The 23,334-nt window shown below is 47.7% G+C and overlaps 1 protein-coding gene across 10 annotated transcripts in view; it reads left to right on the forward strand.

The window, feature by feature from the left end:
- ADAD1 (adenosine deaminase domain containing 1) overlaps positions 1–23,334 on the forward strand; it is a 660,856-nt gene that overhangs the window by 277,962 nt on the left and 359,560 nt on the right. For all 10 annotated transcript variants that reach the window (XM_063920281.1, XM_063920280.1, XM_063920279.1 and 7 more), the window contains exon 5: positions 13,660–13,767. In XM_063920281.1, coding sequence (XP_063776351.1) covers positions 13,660–13,767 — 108 coding nt within the window. The remainder of the gene's footprint in view (positions 1–13,659; positions 13,768–23,334) is intronic.

The following is a 23,334-nucleotide window of genomic DNA, read 5'->3' on the forward strand; positions in this document are numbered from 1 at the left end:
TCACTCCGATATATGATTATAGCAATTAAGGAAGTTTTGCACATCACAGAGGAAACCCCTGTCCCTGACACAAGGGTTTATATGTATAATGCAGGGGTGGGGAACCTCCGGCCCGCGGGCCGTATACGGCCCGCAAAGCCGTTTGGTCCGGCCCACCAGCTTGTGTCAGTGAGACACGCTGCCGCTCAGTCCGGCGGCGGCGTGTCTCAGCTGTCAGAACAGGGAGACGGAGGAGAGCGCGGCTGTCGAGTGGGAGCGGCGGCGTGTAGTACTTCAAACCAGCCGCCGGTCCGTGAGCCAATCAGAGCTCGCGGACCGGCAGCCAATCAGGAGCCGCGGCTGCCGGTCCGCGAGCTCTGATTGGCTCTCGAACCGGCGGCTGGTTTGAAGTACTACACGCCGCCGCTCCCACACGACAGCCGCGCTCTCCTCCGTGTCCCACGGTAAGCAGCACGGAGGGGAGGGCATCTGTATAGCTGGCACTGTGGGGACATTTGTATACCTGGCACTGTGAGGGGCATTTGTATACCTGGCACTGTGAGGGGCATTTGTATACCTGGCACTGTGGGGGCATCTGTATACCTGGCACTGTGGGGGCATTTGTATACCTGGCACTGTGGGGACATTTGTATACCTGGCACTGTGAGGGGCATTTGTATACCTGGCACTGTGAGGGGCATTTGTATACCTGGCACTGGGGGGCATTTGTATAACTGGCACTGTGGGGACATCTGTATACCTGGCACTGTGGGGACATCTGTATACCTGGCACGGTGAGGGGCATTTGTATACCTGGCACTGTGGGGGCATCTGTATACCTGGCACTGTGGGGGCATCTGTATACCTGGCACTGTGGGGACATCTGTATACCTGGCACTGTGAGGGGCATTTGTATGCCTGGCACTGTGGGGGCATCTGTATACCTGGCACTGTGAGGGGCATTTGTATACCTGGCACTGTGAGGGGCATTTGTATACCTGGCACTGTGAGGGACATCTGTATACCTGGCACTGTGAGGGGCATTTGTATACCTGGCACTGTGGGGACATCTGTATACCTGGCACTGTAGGGGCATCTGTATACCTGGCACTGTGGGGGCAATTGTGGATCTGGCACCGCACTATTGGGGGCATATGTGTATCACGTCCCATTTTAACTGGCCACACCCATTTTTTTGGCACGTGCGCACCTCCGGCGCGCACACACAGTACCTCTAAGGGGCAGACCTACTGGGGGGCAGGGTCATTTTTTAAGTTGAGAATTTTTGTATGGCCCCCGAAGAATTTTATAAATATCCAAATGGCCCTCGGTAGAAAAAAGGTTCCCCACCCCTGGTATAAGGGAAAGAAACCTGAGGTAACTTTCCCCCCCTCACACGAACTGAATGAGTTATGTGAAAAAGCTTGGGAATCTCCAGATAAAAAACTGCAGATTTCCAAACGGATTCTTATGGCGTATCCTTTCCCGCCAACGGACAGGTTACGATGGGAATCCTCCCCTAGGGTGGACAAAGCTTTAACACGCTTATCCAAAAAGGTAGCCCTGCCGTCCCAGGATACGGCTACCCTCAAGGATGCTGCTGATCGCAAACAGGAGGGTACCCTGAAGTCCATTTATACACATTCAGGTACCTTGCTCAGACCGGCAATCGCGTCGGCCTGGGTCTGTAGTGCAGTAGCGGCATGGACTGATACCTTATCAGAGGAATTTGATACCCTAGATAGGGATACTGTTTTATTGACCCTGGGGCATATTAAAGACGCTGTCCTTTATATGAGAGATGCTCAAAGAGACATTAGTCTGCTTGGTTCTAGAATAAACGCTATGTCGATTTCTGCCAGAAGGGTCCTGTGGACTCTGCAATGGACAGGTGATGCCGACTCTAAACGACATATGGAGGTTTTACCTTACAGGGGTGTGAGGAATTGTTCGGTGAAGGTCTCTCGGACCTGGTCTCCACAGCTATGGCTGTAAAGTCAAATTTTTTGCCTTATGTTCCCTCACAGCCTAAGAGAGCACCGCATTATCAAATGCAGTCCTTTCGTTCACAAAGAAACAAGAAAGTCCGAGGTGTGTCCTTTCTTGCCAGAGGGAGGGGCAGAGGAAAGAAGCTGCACAATACAGCTAGTTCCCAGGAACAGAAGTCCTCCCCGGCCTCTGAAAAATCCACCGCATGACGCTGGGGCTCCACTGCCGGAGTCGGGGCTAGTGGGGGCGCGTCTTCGGAATTTCAGCCACATGTGGGTTCACTCCCAGGTGGATCCCTGGGCAATAGAAATTGTGTCGCAGGGTTACAAGCTGGAATTCGAAGAGATGCCTCCTCGCCGGTTTTTCAAATCAGCCCTACCGTCTTCCCCCCTAGAGAGGGAGATAGTGTTAAATGCAATACAAAAATTGTATCTTCAGCAGGTGGTGGTCGAGGTTCCCCTCCTTCAACAGGGAAAGGGTTATTATTCGACCATGTTTGTGGTTCCGAAACTGGACGGTTCGGTCAGACCCATATTGAATTTAAAATCTCTGAACCTATACTTGAAGAGGTTCAAGATGGAATCGCTAAGAGCGGTCGTCGCCAGCCTGGAAGGGGGGGATTTTATGGTGTCACTGGACATAAAGGATGCGTACATTCATGTCCCCATTTATCCACCTCATCAGGCGTACCTAAGATTTGCGGTACAGGACTGTCATTACCAATTTCAGACGTTGCCGTTTGGTCTCTCAACGGCTCCGAGGATTTTCACCAAGGTAATGGCGGAAATGATGGTGCTCCTGCGCAAGCAGGGTGTCACAATTATCCCGTACTTGAACGATCTCCTCATAAAAGCGAGATCAAGAGAGCAGTTGCTGAACAGCGTATCTCTTTCACTGAAAGTGTTACAATAACACGGCTGGATTCTCAATATCCCAAAGTCGCAGTAGGTTCCTACGACTCGTCTGCCTTTCTTGGGCATGATTCTGGACACGACCCAGAAAAGGGTTTATCTTCCGATAGAAAAAGCCCAGGAACTTATGACTCTGGTCAGGAACCTTTTGAAATCAAGACAGGTGTCCGTGCATCATTGCACTCGAGTCCTGGGAAAGATGGTGGCCTCATACGAGGCCATTCCCTTTGGCAGGTTCCATGCGAGGACTTTCCAATGGGATCTGTTGGACAAGTGGTCTGGATCACATCTACAGATGCATCGGTTGATCACCCTGTCCCCCAGGGCCTGGGTGTTGCTCCTGTGGTGGCTGCAGAGTGCTCACCTTCTCGAGGGCCGCAGATTCGGCATTCAGGATTGGATCCTGGTGACCACGGACGCAAGCCTCCGAGGTTGGGCAGCAGTCACACAGGGAAGAAATTTCCAGGGTCTTTGGTCAAGTCAAGAGACTTGTCTGCACATCAACATCCTGGAACTAAGGGCCATATACAACGCCCTACGTCAAGCGGAGGTCTTACTTCGCGACCAACCAGTTCTGATCCAGTCAGACAACATCACCGCAGTGGCTCATGTAAACCGCCAAGGCGGCACAAGGAGCAGAGCGGCAATGGCGGAAGCTACCAGGATTCTTCGCTGGGCGGAGAATCATGTAAGCGCACTGTCAGCAGTGTTCATTTCGGGAGTGGACAACTGGGAAGCAGACTTCCTCAGCAGACACGACCTACACCCGGGAGAGTGGGGACTTCATCCAGAGGTCTTTGCACAGATTGTGAGTCGGTGGGAACTGCCACAGATAGACATGATGGCGTCCCGCCTCAACAAAAAGCTACAGAGGTATTGCGCCAGGTCCAGAGACCCTCAGGCAGTAGCGGTAGACGCCCTCGTGACACTGTGGGTGTTCCGGTCCGTCTATGTATTTCCTCCTCTTCCTCTCATACCCAAGGTGTTGAGAATAGTAAGAAGAAAAGGAGTGAGAACAATCCTCGTTGTTCCAGATTGGCCACGACGGACCTGGTATCCAGATCTGCAGGAAATGATCACGGAAGATACGTGGCCTCTTCCTCTAAGGCAGGACCTGTTGCAACAGGAACCCTGTCTGTTCCAAGACTTACCGCGGCTGCGTTTGACGGCATGGCGGTTGAACGCTGGATCCTAGCGGAAAAAGGTATTCCGGTTGAGGTTATCCCTACACTGATAAAGGCTAGGAAGGAAGTAACAGCAAAACATTATCACCGTATATGGCGAAGATATGTTTCTTGGTGTGAGGCCAGGAACGCTCCTACGGAAGAATTGCATCTGGGCCGTTTCCTTCACTTTCTACAAACTGGAGTGGATTTGGGCCTTAAATTAGGCTCCATTAAGGTCCAGATTTCGGCCCTATCCATTTTCTTTCAAAAAGAATTGGCTTCTCTCCCAGAAGTTCAGACTTTTGTTAAGGGAGTGCTGCATATTCAGCCTCCGTTTGTGCCTCCGGTGGCGCCTTGGGACCTTAATGTGGTCTTGGACTTCCTAAAGTCACACTGCTTTGAACCACTGAAAACGGTGGAGTTGAAATATCTCACTTGGAAGGTGGTCATGTTATTAGCCCTAGCTTCGGCTAGGCGAGTGTCTGAATTAGCGGCTTTATCACATAAAAGCCCCTATCTGGTTTTCCATATGGATAGAGCGGAATTGCGGACACGTCCTCAGTTCCTGCCAAAGGTGGTTTCATCCTTTCATATGAACCAACCTATTGTGGTGCCTGTGGCTACACGGGACTTAGAGGATTCCGAGTCCCTTGATGTGGTCAGGGCTTTGAAGATTTATGTAGCCAGGACGGCTAGAGTCCGAAAAACAGAAGCACTGTTTGTTCTGTATGCAGCCAACAAGCTTGGCGGCCCTGCTTCAAAGCAGACTCTTGCTCGCTGGATCTGTAACACGATTCAGCAAGCGCATTCTACGACTGGTTTTGCCGTTACCAAAATCGGTCAAGGCCCATTTACACTAGGAAAGTGGGCTCTTCTTGGGCGGCTGCCCGAGGGGTCTCGGCACTACAGCTGTGTCGAGCTGCTACTTGGTCGGGTACAAACACCTTTGCAAAATTCTATAAGTTTGATACCCTGGCTGAGGAGGACCTCATGTTTGCTCAATCGGTGCTGCAGAGTAATCCGCACTCTCCCGCCCGTTTGGGAGCTTTGGTATAATCCCTATGGTCCTTACGGAGTCCCCAGCATCCTCTAGGACGTTAGAGAAAATAAGATTTTACTTACCGGTAAATCTATTTCTCGTAGTCCGTAGAGGATGCTGGGTGCCCATCCCAAGTGCGGACTTCTTCTGCAATACTTGTATATAGTTATTGCTACGATAAGGGTTACATTATTGTTGCATCGGGCGTGAACTGATGCTATGTTATTGTCATACTGTTTACTGGATTGTTATCACAAGTTATACGGTGTGGCTGGTATGAATCTTGCCCTTGGATTAACAAAAATCCTTTCATCGTACTGTCCATCTCCTCTGGGCACAGTTCTCTAACTGAGGTCTGGAGGAGGGGCAGAGAGGGAGGAGCCAGTGCACACCAGGAACTAAATTCTTTCTTAAAGTGCCCATGTCTCCTGCGGAGCCCGTCTCTCCCCATGGTCCTTACGGAGTCCCCAGCATCCTCTACGGACTACGAGAAATAGATTTACCGGTAAGTAAAATCTTATTTTCACAAAGATATACTGTATTATGTATTTTTCTCTGTGATTTAGTCACCATATCTCTCCTTTATCTCTGCTAGTGCTGACTACACTGCGCATGGGTTTGGGTTCAGAGGTATAGTGCTGCTGATAATTGTACTGTGCTAACCTCATACTGCAAGTTATATCATGTCTACTTCTGAGGGTAACGGTTCTGGGGCTGAACACACTGCCGGTGTTGCTGACGCCACGGGGCCATATGAGGAGAATATAGCAGCTGTGGGCTCTGGTTCTGGGGGCTCCTTGCCCCCCAGTGGGACTGTGACAACGGAGGCACATACTGACCCACCGTGGGCCGCTTTTTCCACGCTTCTGCATACGCTAGTTCATAAACTAGCTCCCCCTATGGGACCCCCAATGCCGGTACAACCGTATGTGGTTTCTGCAGCTAACCCGCCGTGGGCGGACGATTTATCTGCTCAGTTGAAGAAGTTGAACCAGTCCTTGACTACTAAAAAGTCTGACCAACGCTCGCCTAAGTCCAAGAGGTCCTCTAAGCGAGCGCTTATCTCCTCACAATCCACTACTGTCACTGACACCTCGTCTGATGAAGGCGGCACATTTACTGGCCCCTCAGGTTCTGACTCAGATAACCCAAGGTTCTCGGGCGCTTTAGATATGGGGTGCTATGTCGAGCAGCAGCCAAAAAAAGAAAGGGAAGTCACTCCCACAATAAGTAAACAAGAAAGCAAGGTGAGGCTGCGCTGAATTAATGCATAAAAGGTCTTTGAAAAAGCTGCCACCCCAGTGCAGCGAAACGCGTCGGGCTACAGGGACCCATGCCAGGAAACTCTAATTGAAAGTCCGGACCATCCCCCACTACATTCCAGCATAAGACCCTATCGGAGGGCGTTTGTATTCCGGCTGAACTGCTGAATCCTCTCCACCGCACTGCATGAGGAGCTCATTATCTACCATCTTGGAGCAATCTACCCTCTAGCGGTAAAGCTACAACTTTTGGATATCTATACCACCGCACTGCATGAGGAGCCCACCATCTACCTTTCTGGAGCTTATACATCCTCTAGCGGTAAAACCACAATCTTTGGATATATACATACCTCCGAATCTGCAATTGCTGGACTTATATCATTAGGGGAAAAAATTTGGAACGGACTTCCTCAATCCAATACTGTTTACAATCCTGGCACATGGGTAACCCTGATTTTAATTATCTTATTATGTTAATTTTTTAATGTTTATGTTTTTGGAACTACCATTAATGGTATATATTTCTATATATAATATATTAATTTTTAATATTAAATATTGAATTATCAGATATCATTGTTGTTTATGCATTAATTCAGCGCAGCCTAACCTTGCTTTCTGACTCAGATACGGCTGATGGGGAGGGTAGTTCACATGTGGATGTTCCTGATCTTTTGGAGGCTATTAAGTTAATTCTGCAGATTACAGATGATCCCAAGCCATCCGTCCCTCCTAAGAAACCAGATAGGTTCAAGCATCAGAAGGTGGTTAAGCAAGTTTTACCTCACTCTGACCACCTAGTGGATATACGTCAGGAACCCTGGGAAAACCCGGGTACGAAGTTTGTGCCTCAAAAGAAGATGCTGGCTCGCTATCCCCTCGCGCCAGAGCTGTCTAAAAATTGGGAAACTCCTCCTCCAGTAGACTCGCATGTGGCTAGGATGGTGGTTTCCTCAGCTTTACCTGTCACTACTGTCACGTCTCTAAAAGAGCCTACGGATAAATGTGTGGAGGGTTGTCTGAAAGCGATTTACACCCTCACTGGTGCTGCACAAAGGCCCACTATTGCAGCTACATGGGATGCAGTGGCTATTGAAGCATGGGCCTTGGAGTTGGAAGCTGAAATCTCTTCTGACCATGCTAGACAATGCTTGTCATATATTGTCACAGCTTCTTGATATATTAAAGAGGCGGCTTCTGATGCCGGTATCCTAGCAGCCAAGGCCTCTACTTCTTCAGTCCTGGCTCGCCGGATATTGTGGCTGAGATCCTGGTCTGTGGATCTGGACTCTAAAAAAAATCCTGGAGGTACTCCCTTTCAAGGGAGATATTCTGTTTTGGGAGCACTTAAATAAGATTGTGGCTGACTTGGCTACTGCCAAAACTGCCTGTCTGCCTAATACCGCTCCTTCTGTGTCGAAGGGTAGAGGTACGTCCTTTCGCCCCTTTTGTCCTTCAGGTAAAGCAAAAGGTCAGGCGTACCATAAGCAGGCCCGCACTTCCAAACCTGGTAAGCTGAAGCCCAAAAGATCCTGGGCGGCCCGTCAGCCAGCTGCCAAGACCGATAAGCCTGCCGCATGATGGGGCGGGCCTCCCCCCGGGGGATCCCAGGGAGGGAGGCTGACTTCTAGGGTATACCCAGGAATGGTTGAATACCACTTCAGATGCCTGGGTACGGGAAGTCGTCACTCGAGGTTACGCCATAGCCTTCAAATACCGACCCCCTCATCGATTTTGCCAGACAGACGTCCCTTTGGACCAGACAAAGGCAAAAACTCTACACTCGGTGGTACAGACCCTCCTGGATACAGGAGTCGTAGTACAGGTGCCTCTTGCTCAGAGGGGCCGGGGGTACTATTCTCCGCTGTTTCTAGTCCCGAAACGAATGGGTTCTCCCGGCCCATTCTCATCCTCAAGGCATTGAACAGATTTGTGAAGGTTTCCAAGTTCCGTATGGAAACCCTTCGCTCTATAGTTCTGACCTTGGAACCTGGGGACTACATGGTCTCCCTGGATATACAGGATGCCTACCTACATATTCCTATAACAGTGTCACATCAACAATACCTGAGGTTCGCTATTGGCAACCTACATTACTAGTTTCGGGCGTTACCTTTTGGTTTAACAACGGCTCCACGAGTCTTCACCAAAATTTTGGCTGTGATGACGGTGGTACTCCGCCGTCAAGGGGTCAGGATACTGCCGTATCTGGACGACTTGTTAATCCTGGCAAATTCCCCAGATCTTCTCCTGCGTCATCTGGATATGATGGTCCGGTTTCTACAAGCCCACGGGTGTCTCATCAACTGGAAGAAATCCTCCCTGGTCCCTGCTCAGAGCATGGTGCACCTAGGAGCGTTGTTGGACACTCACAACCAGAGGTTGTTCTTGTCTCAGGAGAAAGTCCTGAAGCTTCAAAACAGGATTCGTTGCTTCCTTTCTTGTCCGCAAGTGTCGATACATTCGGCGATGCAGGTGCTGGGCCTCATGTTCTCAGCATTCAACATGGTGGAGTATGCTCAATTCCATTTTCGCCCCCTCCAGAGGCTAATTCTAGCCAAGTGGGACGGCCTGCCTCACCGGATCAGATCTCAAATGATCATCTTGACTCCGGAGGTCTGTCTGTCGCTGCGCTGGCGGTGCCGTGGAGGTTTCGGCTGCCGTACGTGTTCCCTCCGGTGTCACTCCCGCCCAGGGTAATTCGGAAGTTCAAGCAAGAAAAAGGAATTCTGCTTCTCATAGCTCCAGCGTGCTCCAGACGGCACTGGTTCTCAGACCTGCAAGGCCTATCGTCAGAGCGTCCAATTTTACTACCACAACGCCCATACCTTCTCGTTCAGGGCCCCTGTGTCTACCAGGACCTAGCCCGGCTGTTTTTGACGGTGTGGCTCTTGAAGCTTCCGTCTTAAGGGCTAAAGGTTTTCTGAGGCGGTCATTCAAACTATGTTACGGGCCCGGAAACCGGCTTCGGCTCGAATTTACTATAGGGTCTGGCATTCTTACTTTGTTTGGTGCGCATCTAACAATTATGATGCTTCCAAGTTTAGTATAGCCAAGTTGTTGGCTTTTCTTCAGCAGGGCCTGGACTTAGGCCTGCGTCTGGCCTCCCTCAAATATCTGACTTGTCGGTGTGGTTTCAGAGAAAAATTGCGACCTTACCTGATGTGCATACCTTTACTCAGGGCGTGTTGCGTATCCAACCTCTCTATGTCCCGCCTGTGGCTCCTTGGGACTTGTCAGTGGTTTTGGAGGCGTTACAAGAGTCTCCGTTTGAACCTCTTGGTTCAGCTGACCTTAAGTGGCTTTCCCTTAAGGTGGTGTTTCTGCTGGCTATTGCTTCAGCTAGAAGAGTGTCGGATTTGGGTGCCTTGTTCTGTAGTTCCCCATAGCTGATATTTCACCATGACCGGTCGGTTCTTAGGACTCGTCCCGGCTATCTACCTAAGGTGGTTTCTTCATTCCACCTTAATCAGGAGATTGTAGTTCCGGCACTTGTTTCTCCTGATCTGTCTCCCAAAGAGCGGTCTTTGGATGTGGTATGGGCTCTCCGTATCTATGTGAAGAGAACTGCTCCTATTAGGAAATCTGATTCTCTTTTTGTTGTGTTTGGGTTTCTCAAACGGGGCTGGCCTGCTCACAAGCAAACTCTGGCCAGCTGGATTAGAATGGTGATTGCACATGCTTATGTGAAGGCTGGTCTCTCTGCTCCTGATCACATTATGGCCCATTCTTCTTGGTCTGTTGGACCTTCTTGGGCGGCCCAACGTGGTGCGACCCTTGAACAATTGTGCAAGGCCAAATGCAAAGAATTAATAGAGGCGCTCATGAAATCCACACACCATGTTTTCACAGTTTCAAAAACAACCAAAGAATCAATTAAATTAATAAAAAGTATATATATTTATTATTCACAATAATTGATAAAAATACCATCTAATATAGATAATTGTTAATAATAACTCTCTAAATTACCACATACATATGTTTAGAAGTATATAGAATTACATAAATTATCTAAGCTATAACCATTATTATGTGTAGCATTCAAACTTCCACTGAACTAGATGATTTAAAAGTTCACAGTGTAACGATATGTTACAGTCCTTTAGAAACACTGTTGCTAAAATTTTGAATATAGTTCCAGGATATGACACAGTGGCTGTACTTTTTAGAACTGAGCTTCAATGAAAATTAGTGGCATAAATTGACGGTGTGGAATGAAAGAATTACCTCTCCAAAGGGGCTGGTGAACCCGAGCGTCCCCGGGTGAGTCCAGAATTTTGCCCAGTGAATTGTGCAACTGGAGGGGAGGGTACGTGGTGTGTATGGATATATTTTCAAAGAAAAAGTCACGGGTCACGTGACGAAACGCGTCAGGACTCCTCCCCCACGTTTTTCCACTGAACACCTTCCAGGTAGTTTTGGGACGCAGTTTTCCCTGCCTGCATCTCATCAGCGGCAGTGACGGGCGACCACCCATTGGCACTTAATCGAACTGTGGGATCTGTACAGCGGCAATTACCGGCCTTATCATCCTCCATACTACTGACTGTCGGCGGATGGTGCACGTCCAGGCAGTCCGAAAGGAAATACCACAGCGCAGCCTGATCTCTGTGGACGGCTTTTGCATCTAACGGCTTCACGTCCGCCGCCCGCCCCTGTCTGCACGGTATACACCGGATGCTCAATAGCAGGCTAATTGGGCAAAATTTAGCGGCTAGTGGATATATCCATACACACCACGTACCCTCCAGTTGCACAATTCACTGGGCAAAATTCTGGACTCACCCGGGGACGCTCGGGTTCACCAGCCCCTTTGGAGAGGTAATTCTTTCATTCCACACCGTCAATTTATGCCACTAATTTTTATTGAAGCTCAGTTCTAAAAACTACAGCCACTGTGTCATATCCTGGAACTAAATTCAAAATTTTAGCAACAGTGTTTCTAAAGGACTGTAACATATCGTTACACTGTGAACTTTTAAATCATCTAGTTCAGTGGAAGTTTGAATGCTACACATAATAATGGTTATAGCTTAGATAATTTATGTAATTCTATATACTTCTAAACATGTATGTGGTAATTTAGAGAGTTATTATTAACAATTATCTATATTAGAGGGTATTTTTTATCAATTGTGAATAATAAATATATATACTTTTTATTAATTTAATTGATTCTTTGGTTGTTTTTGAAACTGTGAAAACATGGTGTCTGGATTTCATGAGCGCCTCTATTAATTCTTTGCATTTGGCTATATCCCATAAGAGAATCGCATATCTCCTTATAGTGTGGGAACACGTTCGCCACTATCAGTTCCAGGTTCATCTTATTTGAGATTGATTAGTTTATTGACAAACACAGGCGCAGCAAAAGAGTATTTCTTAATTGTGCAAGGCTGCTACGTGGTTCTCTGTGAACACGTTCATAAGGTTCTATGCCTTCGACACTGCCGCTTCCCAGGATGCTTCCATTGGACGCAGGGTTCTTGTGCCCGCTACAGTGCATCCCCTCCCATAAGGAGCTGCTTTAGGACATCCCCATTGTCCATTCCTTGTGGAGCCCAGTGTACCCCGCAGCAGAAAATGAGTTTTATGGTAAGCACTTACCTTTGTTAAAACTCTTTCTGCGAGGTACACTGGGCTCCACAAGGCGCCCACCCTGACGCACTTAGCTTCTTTGGGTTGGTATGGCCGCTGACACTTCTCTTGTCGGGAGAGTGTGGTGTTTGTGGCAACTGGCAGTTGTCGTCTCTCTTACTTGCTACTGCATTGGGCTGGTTAACAAAACTGAGCTACTGTGCACGGAGGCGGGGTGATATAGGAGGCGGCGCTATGCATCTTGGGAAGAAGGTCAAATCTTTTGAGCCTGTATGTGCTTCGGATCAAGATCCTACTCTACACCCCATTGTCCATTCCTTGTGGAGCCCAGTGTACCTCGCAGAAAGAGTTTTAACAAAGGTAATTTCTTACCATAAAGCTCATTTTACTGTACACTTGGTATGCGGCGGGAACCCAGACGAGACCATCTGCAAGTGCACCTGGAACAGACATCGCCCGCCTATTCAAACCGACCTATGACCCCTTCTGTACTGTAAATGACCATCCAGTGTCCAATGGACAAAGATTACAGTTTCCATTGTGTTAGGTTTTGGACTATTGTATAAAAAGCCAGCTGCATGCCTGGTCCCACACAGACTCTGAAGGTCATCTACCCTGATGACTGAGGACCGGGCCGGGAAGAGCAGGCGAAACCAAAACGTATGTACCATTGACTGTAGCCATTTTTGTATTGTATTGTTGTTTATTGTAACCCCCTTTCAGCAATTATATGTTGGTGTGTCGGAACCCAGCATCTTAAATACAATCTGGTGTCGTGTCTCTTTTCCCTGCTAAGGTTATAAGTGTATTTCAGTCACACGTGTAGCTGCAGAGTGCTCACGGCGTGTCTTCGGGTGTGTACGCACTGCCGTACTTTGTACGGCCAGCGCGGCGTTTGTACGTAAAGTGCATACATGGTACGGGGCTTTGTACGCTAACGGTGTAAAAAGTACGTAGGCTAAGGTTTGATCACAGCGGCTGCAGTGGCTCCATTTTAAAGTGTATTTAATGTGTTTTTTAAGTGTTGCTTTTAGTCCTGTATGTAAATCGACGTTTATATAACCTAAAAAGAACTATTATGGCTATTGCTATATGTGGTAACAGGTGCTTTAATTCTATTTTTTTGTTGATACTTGACCCTGGTAAAGAGCAGGGATCTGAGTAGTATGCAATCAGACCTACCAAAATCCCAGGTTGACATTCGTTCACGCGCAAAACAAGGGATTTCCGTGCTAGTGTGAAAGGGGTATAAGTCTAAATGGGCTTCTTTTTGTTACAGTATCTCCTGGTTGGACCCTTTCTCCTTATAGTAAGACTAGCAATGCTTGCATTATACTGTAGACATATTACCTACAGCAAGGGACTTACTGTTTTATTGTGCATTTGCAGGATTTTATGCTCTAAGACAATGAGTTATGCATCTCTTAGGTTTGCTCGTAGGGCGGAGGTCACCTCGATTTATGTCCCATATTGATCTGGCAGCATATTTGGCACATTTCAGTGATGGCTGTTTGAGAGGAGTTGGAAGGTGTCGTTAATGTTATGTATTTTTTGAGCTGATGTTCTACCTGTATAATTTTATTACTTATATACAGTAGATACAATTCACATACTCACTTTAATATAAAGCAGTTTATTGTAGACTTTATAAGACCTCTGATATATAATTAAGCTGTTTGTTATTTTTGTTTACTTTTGTGTAATTGCAGCTCAACCTTCAGTAAGTAACAATGTGTGTGCTATTGGAGGCCCTCCTTTATTGCCAGTGGAACCAAATGTCTCAGCCGAGCCTTCAAGTGGTTCAAGAACACGAGTTGGTAAGTTTTTTTTTTTTTTAATTATATATATTTTTTTTTATATATTGCTAAGCTATATGCATTGATTTGAAATTAAGAAAAATATCATACTTGTGCTAAAAGATTGAATTCGAGCTGCTGTAAATAACTTATGCTTAAACTTACCTGTGACCAGTGATGCAAAAGACCTGGAAGTGCTGCCTCCGTGGATCTACAGTGCAGGCGTGGCATACTTAGGCTACCAAACTGTAGGTGAGTTTTCTCAAGCTTAGAGAGAGAGAAAGCATCAACCGATCAGCTTCTTACTGTCATTTTTCAAAAACAACCTGTAAAATTACAGGAGCTGATTGGTTGGTACCTTGTCGCTCTTCCCTCATTTACTTTAGGTAAGGTCACATAGACCATCTGGCCTTCTGATACTCTTCTGTTTTTTTGTTGTTTTTTTCTTCCTTTTTAAACAGGACATGTTCAGTTATACTATGTATGTTGTTTTTTTTTTTGTTGTTTTTTCAAAATGTTTTGATCCATGTCTGAGGACAAAATCATCAGCGCTGTTATAAGAAATCACTACTACAAAAAAAATCACAAATGAACCACAGGGTGTCAAGTGTCACCAGCGGATACTTCCTGTTACATCTGTTGTGGTTAGGTCTGCTGTTACATTTCAGTTTTTTTTATTTATTTATTTATTTTTATAATTTTACCATGGTATAACCGGTTTTCATTTGGATTGTCCAATGGAGTTTGTAGAAATCCAAAATGATTTTTTTGAACTTGCTGTTAAATAGTTTTCTCTTTGTCCATATGGGGGATACTGCAAACCATGTGGTGTAGAGGATGCTTTGAAGAGCTGGCGCATAAGTCTAAACTTGTTTGTTGCTAAGCACTCCCCTTTGTATCCTTCAGCCCTTTGTAGCCATCAATAATATTAAACCTGAGAGAGCCCATAGGAAAGCTTAAAATGCTAAAACAAGAATCTCAAGCCTGTGATTGAAAAAAATGGTTGGGAGCATGACTGTCCCCAGATGGACTAAGAGAAATGGACTCAATGGTGAATTTAAAAAATCCTTCTTTGTTAAACTTTCTGATGAAAACTGCTAACCATGGGGACCCTCAACATCTTTCCCTAGGGCAGGGGTGGGTAATAAGTGGCCCTCCAGCTGCTGGGGACTACACATAACCCAGCATACCCTGCCACGGTTTTGCTTTCAGGATATGCTAATACTGAGGCAGGGTATGCTGGGACATGTAGTTCAACAGAAGCTGGAGGGCTGCCTATTGTCTACGCCTGCCCTAGGACATAGCTGCACCAAATTGTTTCATCCTAAGCTGGCTTTTCTAGCAGCAAACACATTGAATTTGTAGAATTTGTTGAATAATGAACGTAGGACCAGGTAGCCTCCCTGCAGAACTGCTCCCTAACAAACCATGTTGTGTTGCCCAAGAGTTGCTCACTGATTTGATAGAATGAGTACAATATGCTCTGTATCAGATTCCTGTCCTGTGACAGCTAGCGAATTGAAGCCATGATCCATTTGGCTACTGATTGTTTTGTTGCCACAGTGGTATTAGTGTCCTGATTATGTGAAAACTGTACACAAGCTTCAGCTGAAATGAGAGACCAGTTTAAAGTACAGATTGATCCTTCTGGAAAATTAAATATGAAGATCTGCATAAGAGGGCTGACAATTCAGACACTGGTCTGGCAGAAAATACAGCCTACAAGACACCTTCCTGGTAAGGTACTTGGAAGTCCACCACATCAAGCAGCTCAATGCGTGGGTCTTGCATTGTTGAGAGAAACAAGTTAAGTAAAGGCCACAAGGCACTATCAGTGGAACATATGGTGATTGGATGTGCAACACCCACAGATAGAACATTTGAACTTTTGGAATGCAAGTGAATTTCCTTTTGAAAGACTATGGAAAAAGTTTAAACCTACATCTCTTATGTGGCCAACACAGAGCCTCCAGAATTCCCAACTGGGTTTCTCTCTTCCTTGACCTTCTTGAGGATGCATGGAATTATGGCAATTGGAAAAAGATAGCTAGACTGTACAACCCCAAGTTGCCATCATGGTAACCCCCAGTAAAACCTGAGAATCCCTGGTGCTTGCACTGAAACTTGTGGTTCAACCAAGAGGCCACAAAGTTTACCTCTGGCAGACACCACCTTTCAGCTGGTATTGTCGTATTGGATCCAAAGGGGTCTGTTTCGAAGTAACGGCTCAGCTGTAAGCATAGCCTCTAGCACTGCTTTTAGTTTGGGTACGTTTATCGGAAGAAGTGTTGCATGAGTAATCACTGGTACAGGTCCATACAAAACAGGAGCCAGCCCTGGCTAAGGCGGCATTATTCTGGAGACAGCCTGAAGAGCTGGCTTTCTAGTCAAGGGTTCCACTCATGCACCAGCGAGTTACAAATTGTTTTAGAAGGGTCTGCTAATAGAAGCATGCTAACCGCATGCTTTGGGAAATTGCCACATGAGTATAAGCTAGGAGCACTGATGCCTGTTTCAGTATAGTTAAATTCTTGACCGCTTTCAAGAAGACCAGGAACAATATGGTATCAAAGAGTAGACCCAGGAATTTTAGACACTGCAATGGAATTGCACAGCTCCCAAGGTCAGGCATTTTTTGGAGATGGGATTGGAGAAGTGTGATTGACATTTCATTTATTTCTCTAACGTCCTAAGTGGATGCTGGGGACTCCGTAAGGACCATGGGGAATAGCGGCTCCGCAGGAGACTGGGCACAAAAGTAAAGCTTTAGAACTACCTGGTGTGCACTGGCTCCTCCCCCTATGACCCTCCTCCAAGCCTCAGTTAGATTTTTGTGCCCGAACGAGAAGGGTGCACACCAGGTGGCTCTCCTGAGCTGCTTAGTGAAAAGTTTAGTTTTAGGTTTTTTATTTTCAGTGAGACCTGCTGGCAACAGGCTCACTGCATCGAGGGACTAAGGGGAGAAGAAGCGAACTCACCTGCGTGCAGAGTGGATTGGGCTTCTTAGGCTACTGGACATTAGCTCCAGAGGGACGATCACAGGCCCAGCCATGGATGGGTCCCAGAGCCGCGCCGCCGGCCCCCTTACAGAGCCAGAAGGCAGAAGAGGTCCGGAAAATCGGCGGCAGAAGACGTCCTGTCTTCAACAAGGTAGCGCACAGCACTGCAGCTGTGCGCCATTGCTCTCAGCACACTTCACACTCCGGTCACTGAGGGTGCAGGGCGCTGGGGGGGGGGGCGCCCTGAGACGCAATAAAAACACCTTGGATGGCAAAAAATGCATCACATATAGCTCCTGGGCTATATGGATGAATTTAACCCCTGCCAGAATACATAGAAAAACGGGAGATAAGGCCGCCGATAAGGGGGCGGAGCCTATCTCCTCAGCACACTGGCGCCATTTTCCCTCACAGCTCCGTTGGAGGGAAGCTCCCTGGCTCTCCCCTGCAGTCACTACACTACAGAAAGGGTTAAAAAAGAGAGGGGGGCACTAATTACGCGCAGTATTAAATAAAACAGCAGCTATAAGGGGAAAAACACTTATATAAGGTTATCCCTGTATATATATATAGCGCTCTGGTGTGTGCTGGCAAACTCTCCCTCTGTCTCCCCAAAGGGCTAGTGGGGTCCTGTCCTCTATCAGAGCATTCCCTGTGTGTGTGCTGTATGTCGGTACGTTTGTGTCGACATGTATGAGGAGAAAAATGATGTGGAGACGGAGCAGATTGCCTGTAATAGTGATGTCACCCCCTAGGGGGTCGACACCTGAGTGGATGAACTGTTGGAAGGAATTACGTGACAGTGTCAGCTCTGTATAAAAGACAGTGGTTGACATGAGACAGCCGGTTACTCAGCTTGTGCCTGTCCAGACGTCTCATAGGCCGTCAGGGGCTCTAAAGCGCCCGTTACCTCAGATGGCAGATATAGACGCCGACACGGATACTGACTCCAGTGTCGACGGTGAAGAGACAAATGTGACTTCCAGTAGGGCCACACGTTACATGATTGAGGCAATGAAAAATGTTTTACACATTTCTGATAATACGAGTACCACCAAAAAGGGGTATTATGTTCAGTGAGGAAAAACTACCTGTAGTTTTCCTGAATCTGAGAAATTAAATGAGGTGTGTGATGATGCGTGGGTTTCCCCCGATAACAACTGATAATTGCTAAAATGTTATTGGCATTATATCCTTTCCCGCCAGAGGTTAGGGTGAGTTGGGAAACACCCCCTAGGGTGGATAAAGCGCTCACACGCTTGTAAGAACAAGGGCTCTACCCTCTCCTGAGATGGCCGCCCTTAAGGATCCTGCTGATAGAAAGCAGGAGGGTATCCTAAAATGTATTTACACACATACTGGTGTTATACTGCGACCAGCAATCGCCTCAGCCTGGATGTGCAGTGCTGGGTTGGCGTGGTCGGATTCCCTGACTGAAAATATTGATACCCTAGATAGGGACAGTATATTATTGCCTATAGAGCATTTAAAAGATGCATTTCTATATATGCGTGATGCACAGCGGAATATTTGCCGACTGGCATCAAGTCTAAGTGCGTTGTCCATTTCTGCCAGTAGAGGGTTATGGACACGACAGTGGTCAGGTGATGCGGATTCCAAACGGCATTTGGAAGTATTGCCTTATTAAGGGGAGGAGTTATTTGGGGTCGGTCTTTCAGACCTGGTGGCCACGGCAACAGCTGGGAAATCCACGTTTGTACCCCAGGTCGCCTCTCAACATAAGAAGACGCAGTATTATCAGGCGCAGTCTTTTCGTGGGCAAGCGGGCAAAAGGTTCCTCATTTCTGCCCCGTGACAGAGGGAGAGGAAAAAGGCTGCAGAAATCAGCCAGTTCCCAGGAACAGAAACCCTCTCCCGCCTCTGCCAAGCCCTCAGTATGACGCTGGGGCTTTACAAGCAGAATCAGGCACGGTGGGGGCCCGTCTCAATGAATTTCAGCGCGCAGTGGGCTCACTCGCAAGTAGACCCCTGGATCCTTCAGGTGATATCTCAGGGGTACAAATTGGAATTCGAGACGTCTCCCCCTCGCCGTTTCCTGAAGTCTGCTTTACCGATGTCTCCTTCTGACAGGGAGGCAGTTTTGGAAGCCATTCACAAGCTGTATTCCCAGCAGGTGATAATCAAGGTACCCCTCCTGCAACAGGGAACGGGGTATTATTCCACACTGTTGTGGTACCGAAGCCGGACGGCTCGGTGAGACCGATTCTAAATCTAAAATCTTGAACACTTACATACGGAGGTTCAAAGTCAAGATTGAGTCACTCAGAGCAGTGATTGCGAACCTGGAAGAAGGGGACTACATGATGTCTCGGGACATCAAGGATGCTTACATTCATGTCCCAATTTACCCTTCTCACAAAGGGTACCTCAGGTTTATGGTACGGAACTGTCACTATCAGTTTCAGACACTGCCGTAGGGATGGTCCACGGCACCCCGGGTCTTTATCAAGGTAATGGCCGAAATAATGATACTCCTTCGAAGGAAGGGAGTTTTAGTTATCCCTTACTTGGACGATTCCCTGATAAGGGTAAGATCCAGGGAACAGTTGGAGGTCGGTGTAGCACTATCTCAGGTAGTGTTGCGGCAGCACGATTGGATTCTCAATATTCCAAAATCGCAGCTGGTTCCGACGACTCGTCTTCTGTTCCTAGGGATGATCCTGGACACAGTCCAGAAAAAGGTGTTTCTCCCGGAGGAGAAAGCCAGGGAGTTATCCGAACTAGTCGGGAACCTCCTATAACCGAGCCAAGTCTCAGTACATCAATGAAATGGTTCTGGGAAAAATGGTGGCTTCCTACGAAGCAATCCCATTCGGCAGATTCCACGCAAGAACTTTCCAGTGGGACCTGCTGGACAAATGGTCCGGGTCGCATCTTCAGATGCATCAGCGGATAACCCTGTCACCAAGCACAAGGGTGTATCTCCTGTGGTGGTTGCAGAGTGCTCATCTTCTAGAGGGCCGCACATTCAGGACTGGGTCCTGGTGACCACGGATGCCAGCCTGCGAGGCTGGGGAGCAGTCACACAGGGAAGGAATTTCCAGAGCTTATGGTCAAGCCTGGAGACATCACTTCACATAAATATCCTGAAGCTAAGGGCCATTTACAATGCTCTAAGCTCAGCAAGACCTCTGCTTCAAGGTCACCCGGAGTTGATCCATTCGGACAACATCACGGCAGTCACCCACGTAAACAGACAGGGTGACACAAGAAGGAGGGCAATGGCAGAAGCTGCAAGGATTCTTCGCTGGGCGGAAAATCATGTGATAGCACTGTCAGCAGTATTCATTCCACGACCTCCACCCGGGAGAGTGGGGACTTCACCCAGAAGTCTTCCACATGTTTATAAAACTCGACAAGTATTGCGCCAGGTCAAGGGACCCTCAGGCAATAGCTGTAGACGTTCTGGTAACACAGTGGGTGTACCAGTCAGTGTATGTGTTCCCTCCTCTGCCTCTCATACCCAAGGTACTGAGAATTATAAGATGGAGAGGAGTAAGCACTATATTCGTGGCTCCGGATTGGCCAAGAAGGACTTGGTAACCGGAACTTCAAGAGATGCTCACGGAGGATCCGTGGCCTCTTCCTCTAAGAAGGGACCTGCTCCAGCAAGGACCCTGTCTGTTCCAAGACTTACCGCGGCTGCGTTTGACGGCAGGGCGGTTGAACGCCGGATCCTGAAGGAAAAAGGCATTCCGGATGAAGTCATTCCTATCCTGATCAAAGCCAGGAAAGATATAACCGCAAAACATTATCACCGCATTTGGCGAAAATATGTTGCGTGGTGCGAGGCCAGTAAGGCCCAGACGGAGGAATTTTCAACTAGGTCGATTCCTACATTTCCTGCAAACAGGAGTGTCTATGGGCCTGAAATGGGGGTCCATTAAGGTTCAAATTTCGGCCCTGTCAATTTTCTTCCAAAAAGAACTAGCTTCAGTCCCTGAAGTTCAGACGTTTGTGAAAGGGGTACTGTATATACAGCCTCCTTTTGTGCCTCCAGTGGCACCTTGGGATCTAAATGTAGTTTTTGGGTTCCAAAAGTCACATTGGTTTGAACCACTTAAAAATATGTGGAGTTAAAATATCTCACATGGATAGTGGTCATGCTGTTGGCCCTGGCCTGGGCCAGGTGCGTGTCAGAATTGGCGGGCTTTATCCTGTAAAAGCCCTCATCTGATTTTCCATTCGGACAGGGCGGAATTGAGGACTTGTCCTCAGTTTCTCCCTAAGGTGGTTTTCAGCGTTTCACCTGAATCAACCTATTGTGGTGCCTGCGGCTACTAGGGACTTGGAGGACTCCAAGTTGCTAGACGTTGTCAGAGCCCTGGAAATATAGGTTTCCAGGACGGCTGGAGTCAGAATCTGACTCGTTGTTTATTCTGTATGCACCCAACAAGCTGGGTGCTCCTGCTTCTAAGCAGACTATTGCTCGTTGGATTTGTGGTACAATTCAGCTTGCACATTCTGTGGCAGGCCTGCCACAGCCAAAATCTGTAAAAGCCCATTCCACAAGGAAGGTGGGCTCATCTTGGGCGGCTGCCCGAAGGGTCTCGGCTTTACAACTTTGCCGAGCAGCTACTTGGTCAGGAGCAAATACGTTTGTAAAATTCTACAAATTTGATACCCTGGCTGAGGAGGACCTGGAGTTCTCTCATTCGGTGCTGCAGAGTCATCCGCACTCTCCCGCCCGTTTGGGAGCTTTGGTATAATCCCCATGGTCCTTACGGAGTCCCCAGCATCCACTTAGGACGTTAGAGAAAATAAGAATTTACTTACCGATAATTCTATTTCTCGTAGTCCGTAGTGGATGCTGGGCGCCCATCCCAAGTGCGGATTGTCTGCAATACTGGTACATACTTATTGTTACCAAAAAATCGGGTTATTGCTGTAGTGAGCCATCTTTTCTAGAGGCTCCTCTGTTATCATGCTGTTAACTGGGTTTAGATCACAAGTTATATGGTGTGATTGGTGTGGCTGGTATGAGTCTTACCCGGGATTCAAAATCCTTCCTTATTGTGTACGCTCATCCGGGCACAGTATCCTAACTGAGGCTTGGAGAAGGGTCATAGGGGGAGGAGCCAGTGCACACCAGGTAGTTCGAAAGCTTTACTTTTGTGCCCAGTCTCCTGCGGAGCCGCTATTCCCCATGGTCCTTACGGAGTCCCCAGCATCCACTACGGACTACGAGAAATAGAATTATCGGTAAGTAAATTCTTATTTTCAGAAGCTTGTTAAAGTGCGGGATAACTTTTCAACCACTGCCATAATCACTGCCATAATCTTTGTGAAGATCGTCAGACCAAATGGGAGGGCTCTAATTAGAAAATGGTTACTGCACACCATAAATCTGAGCAGGGACTGAGCCCTTCCCAAATTGGGAGGTACAGGTAAGTGTCCTTGATGTCTATGGTTGCAAGGCATTTGTATCATAATATTCAGTATTGGATGGAAAGACATCTGGTTTCTAAACCAAGAACAGATTTGAGGTGTGAAGGTCTAGGACGTAGGGCCTAATTCAGACCTGATCATAGCAGCAACTTTGTTAGCAGATGGGCAAAACCATGTGAACTGCAGGGGTGGCAGATATAACATGTGCAGAGAGGGTTAGATTTAGGTGGGTTATATTGTTTCTGTGCAGGGTAAATACTAGCTGCTTTATTTTTACACTGCAATTTAGATTTCAGTTTTAACACCTCACCAAAATCGAACGCTCTCTGCACAGGTTATATCTGCCCCCCTGCAGTGCACATGGTTTTGCCCATCTGCTAACAAAGTTGCTGCTACGATCAGGTCTGAATTAGGCCCGAAGTCTCTTCTAGAATACCCACTGAAGCAAGGGAGAAGTTATTCACGGATTTCAAAATTACATCAGATGGGCCCCCACTATGGTGGCCAATCCCGGGATCGGCGGGATCCCGGGATTTAGGCCCCAAAATGGCCGGGATTCAATCCCGGGATTGGAAGCTCCAATCCCGGGGATTGAGGGATCAGCGTTGAGCGTCCACAGGACGCTCAGACGCTGCCCGGCTTCCTCCTTCCGGGTCCCCAGCGCAGCGTGAGAGGTCACGCTGCGCTGTCAGGAGCCGCCAGCAGCAATCAAGGGATGATCCCCTCCCGCCCGTCCTTGGTATATGGTAAATTATATGTGCGGGGCGAGGGGGCAGACACCTATCTAGAAGCCAATCCCGGGTATCCCGGGAATCCCGGGATTGGCCATTTTTCAATCCCGATACCAGGGATTGAAAAAATGGCCCGGGATTGGCTTCCCTAGCCCCCACCACAGACTGCTTTGAATGGGGTATAGCCCGGTCTGACTGCTTGTTGACAGGCTTGGGACCATGACACTTTCCCTGATTGGACTGCCTCCATTAGATTTTGTTACCATTGGGTGAACAGCGGCTCTTTTTTTCTCTTAAACGTGTGGCCCTGCCCCCGAGTAGCGGTGTTCTTCTTGCATGACAGGCATCCTGCTGGTGCATGTCACAGCAAGTGGAGCAATAGACAATAGATGATTATACAGCGCTCCTAAAACAAAGAGTGCAGCTTTCAAAGAAAAAAGAGAATCACC

This window comes from Pseudophryne corroboree, chromosome 1 (genome assembly GCF_028390025.1).
Source record: "Pseudophryne corroboree isolate aPseCor3 chromosome 1, aPseCor3.hap2, whole genome shotgun sequence".
NCBI classification, from domain to species: domain Eukaryota; kingdom Metazoa; phylum Chordata; class Amphibia; order Anura; family Myobatrachidae; genus Pseudophryne; species Pseudophryne corroboree.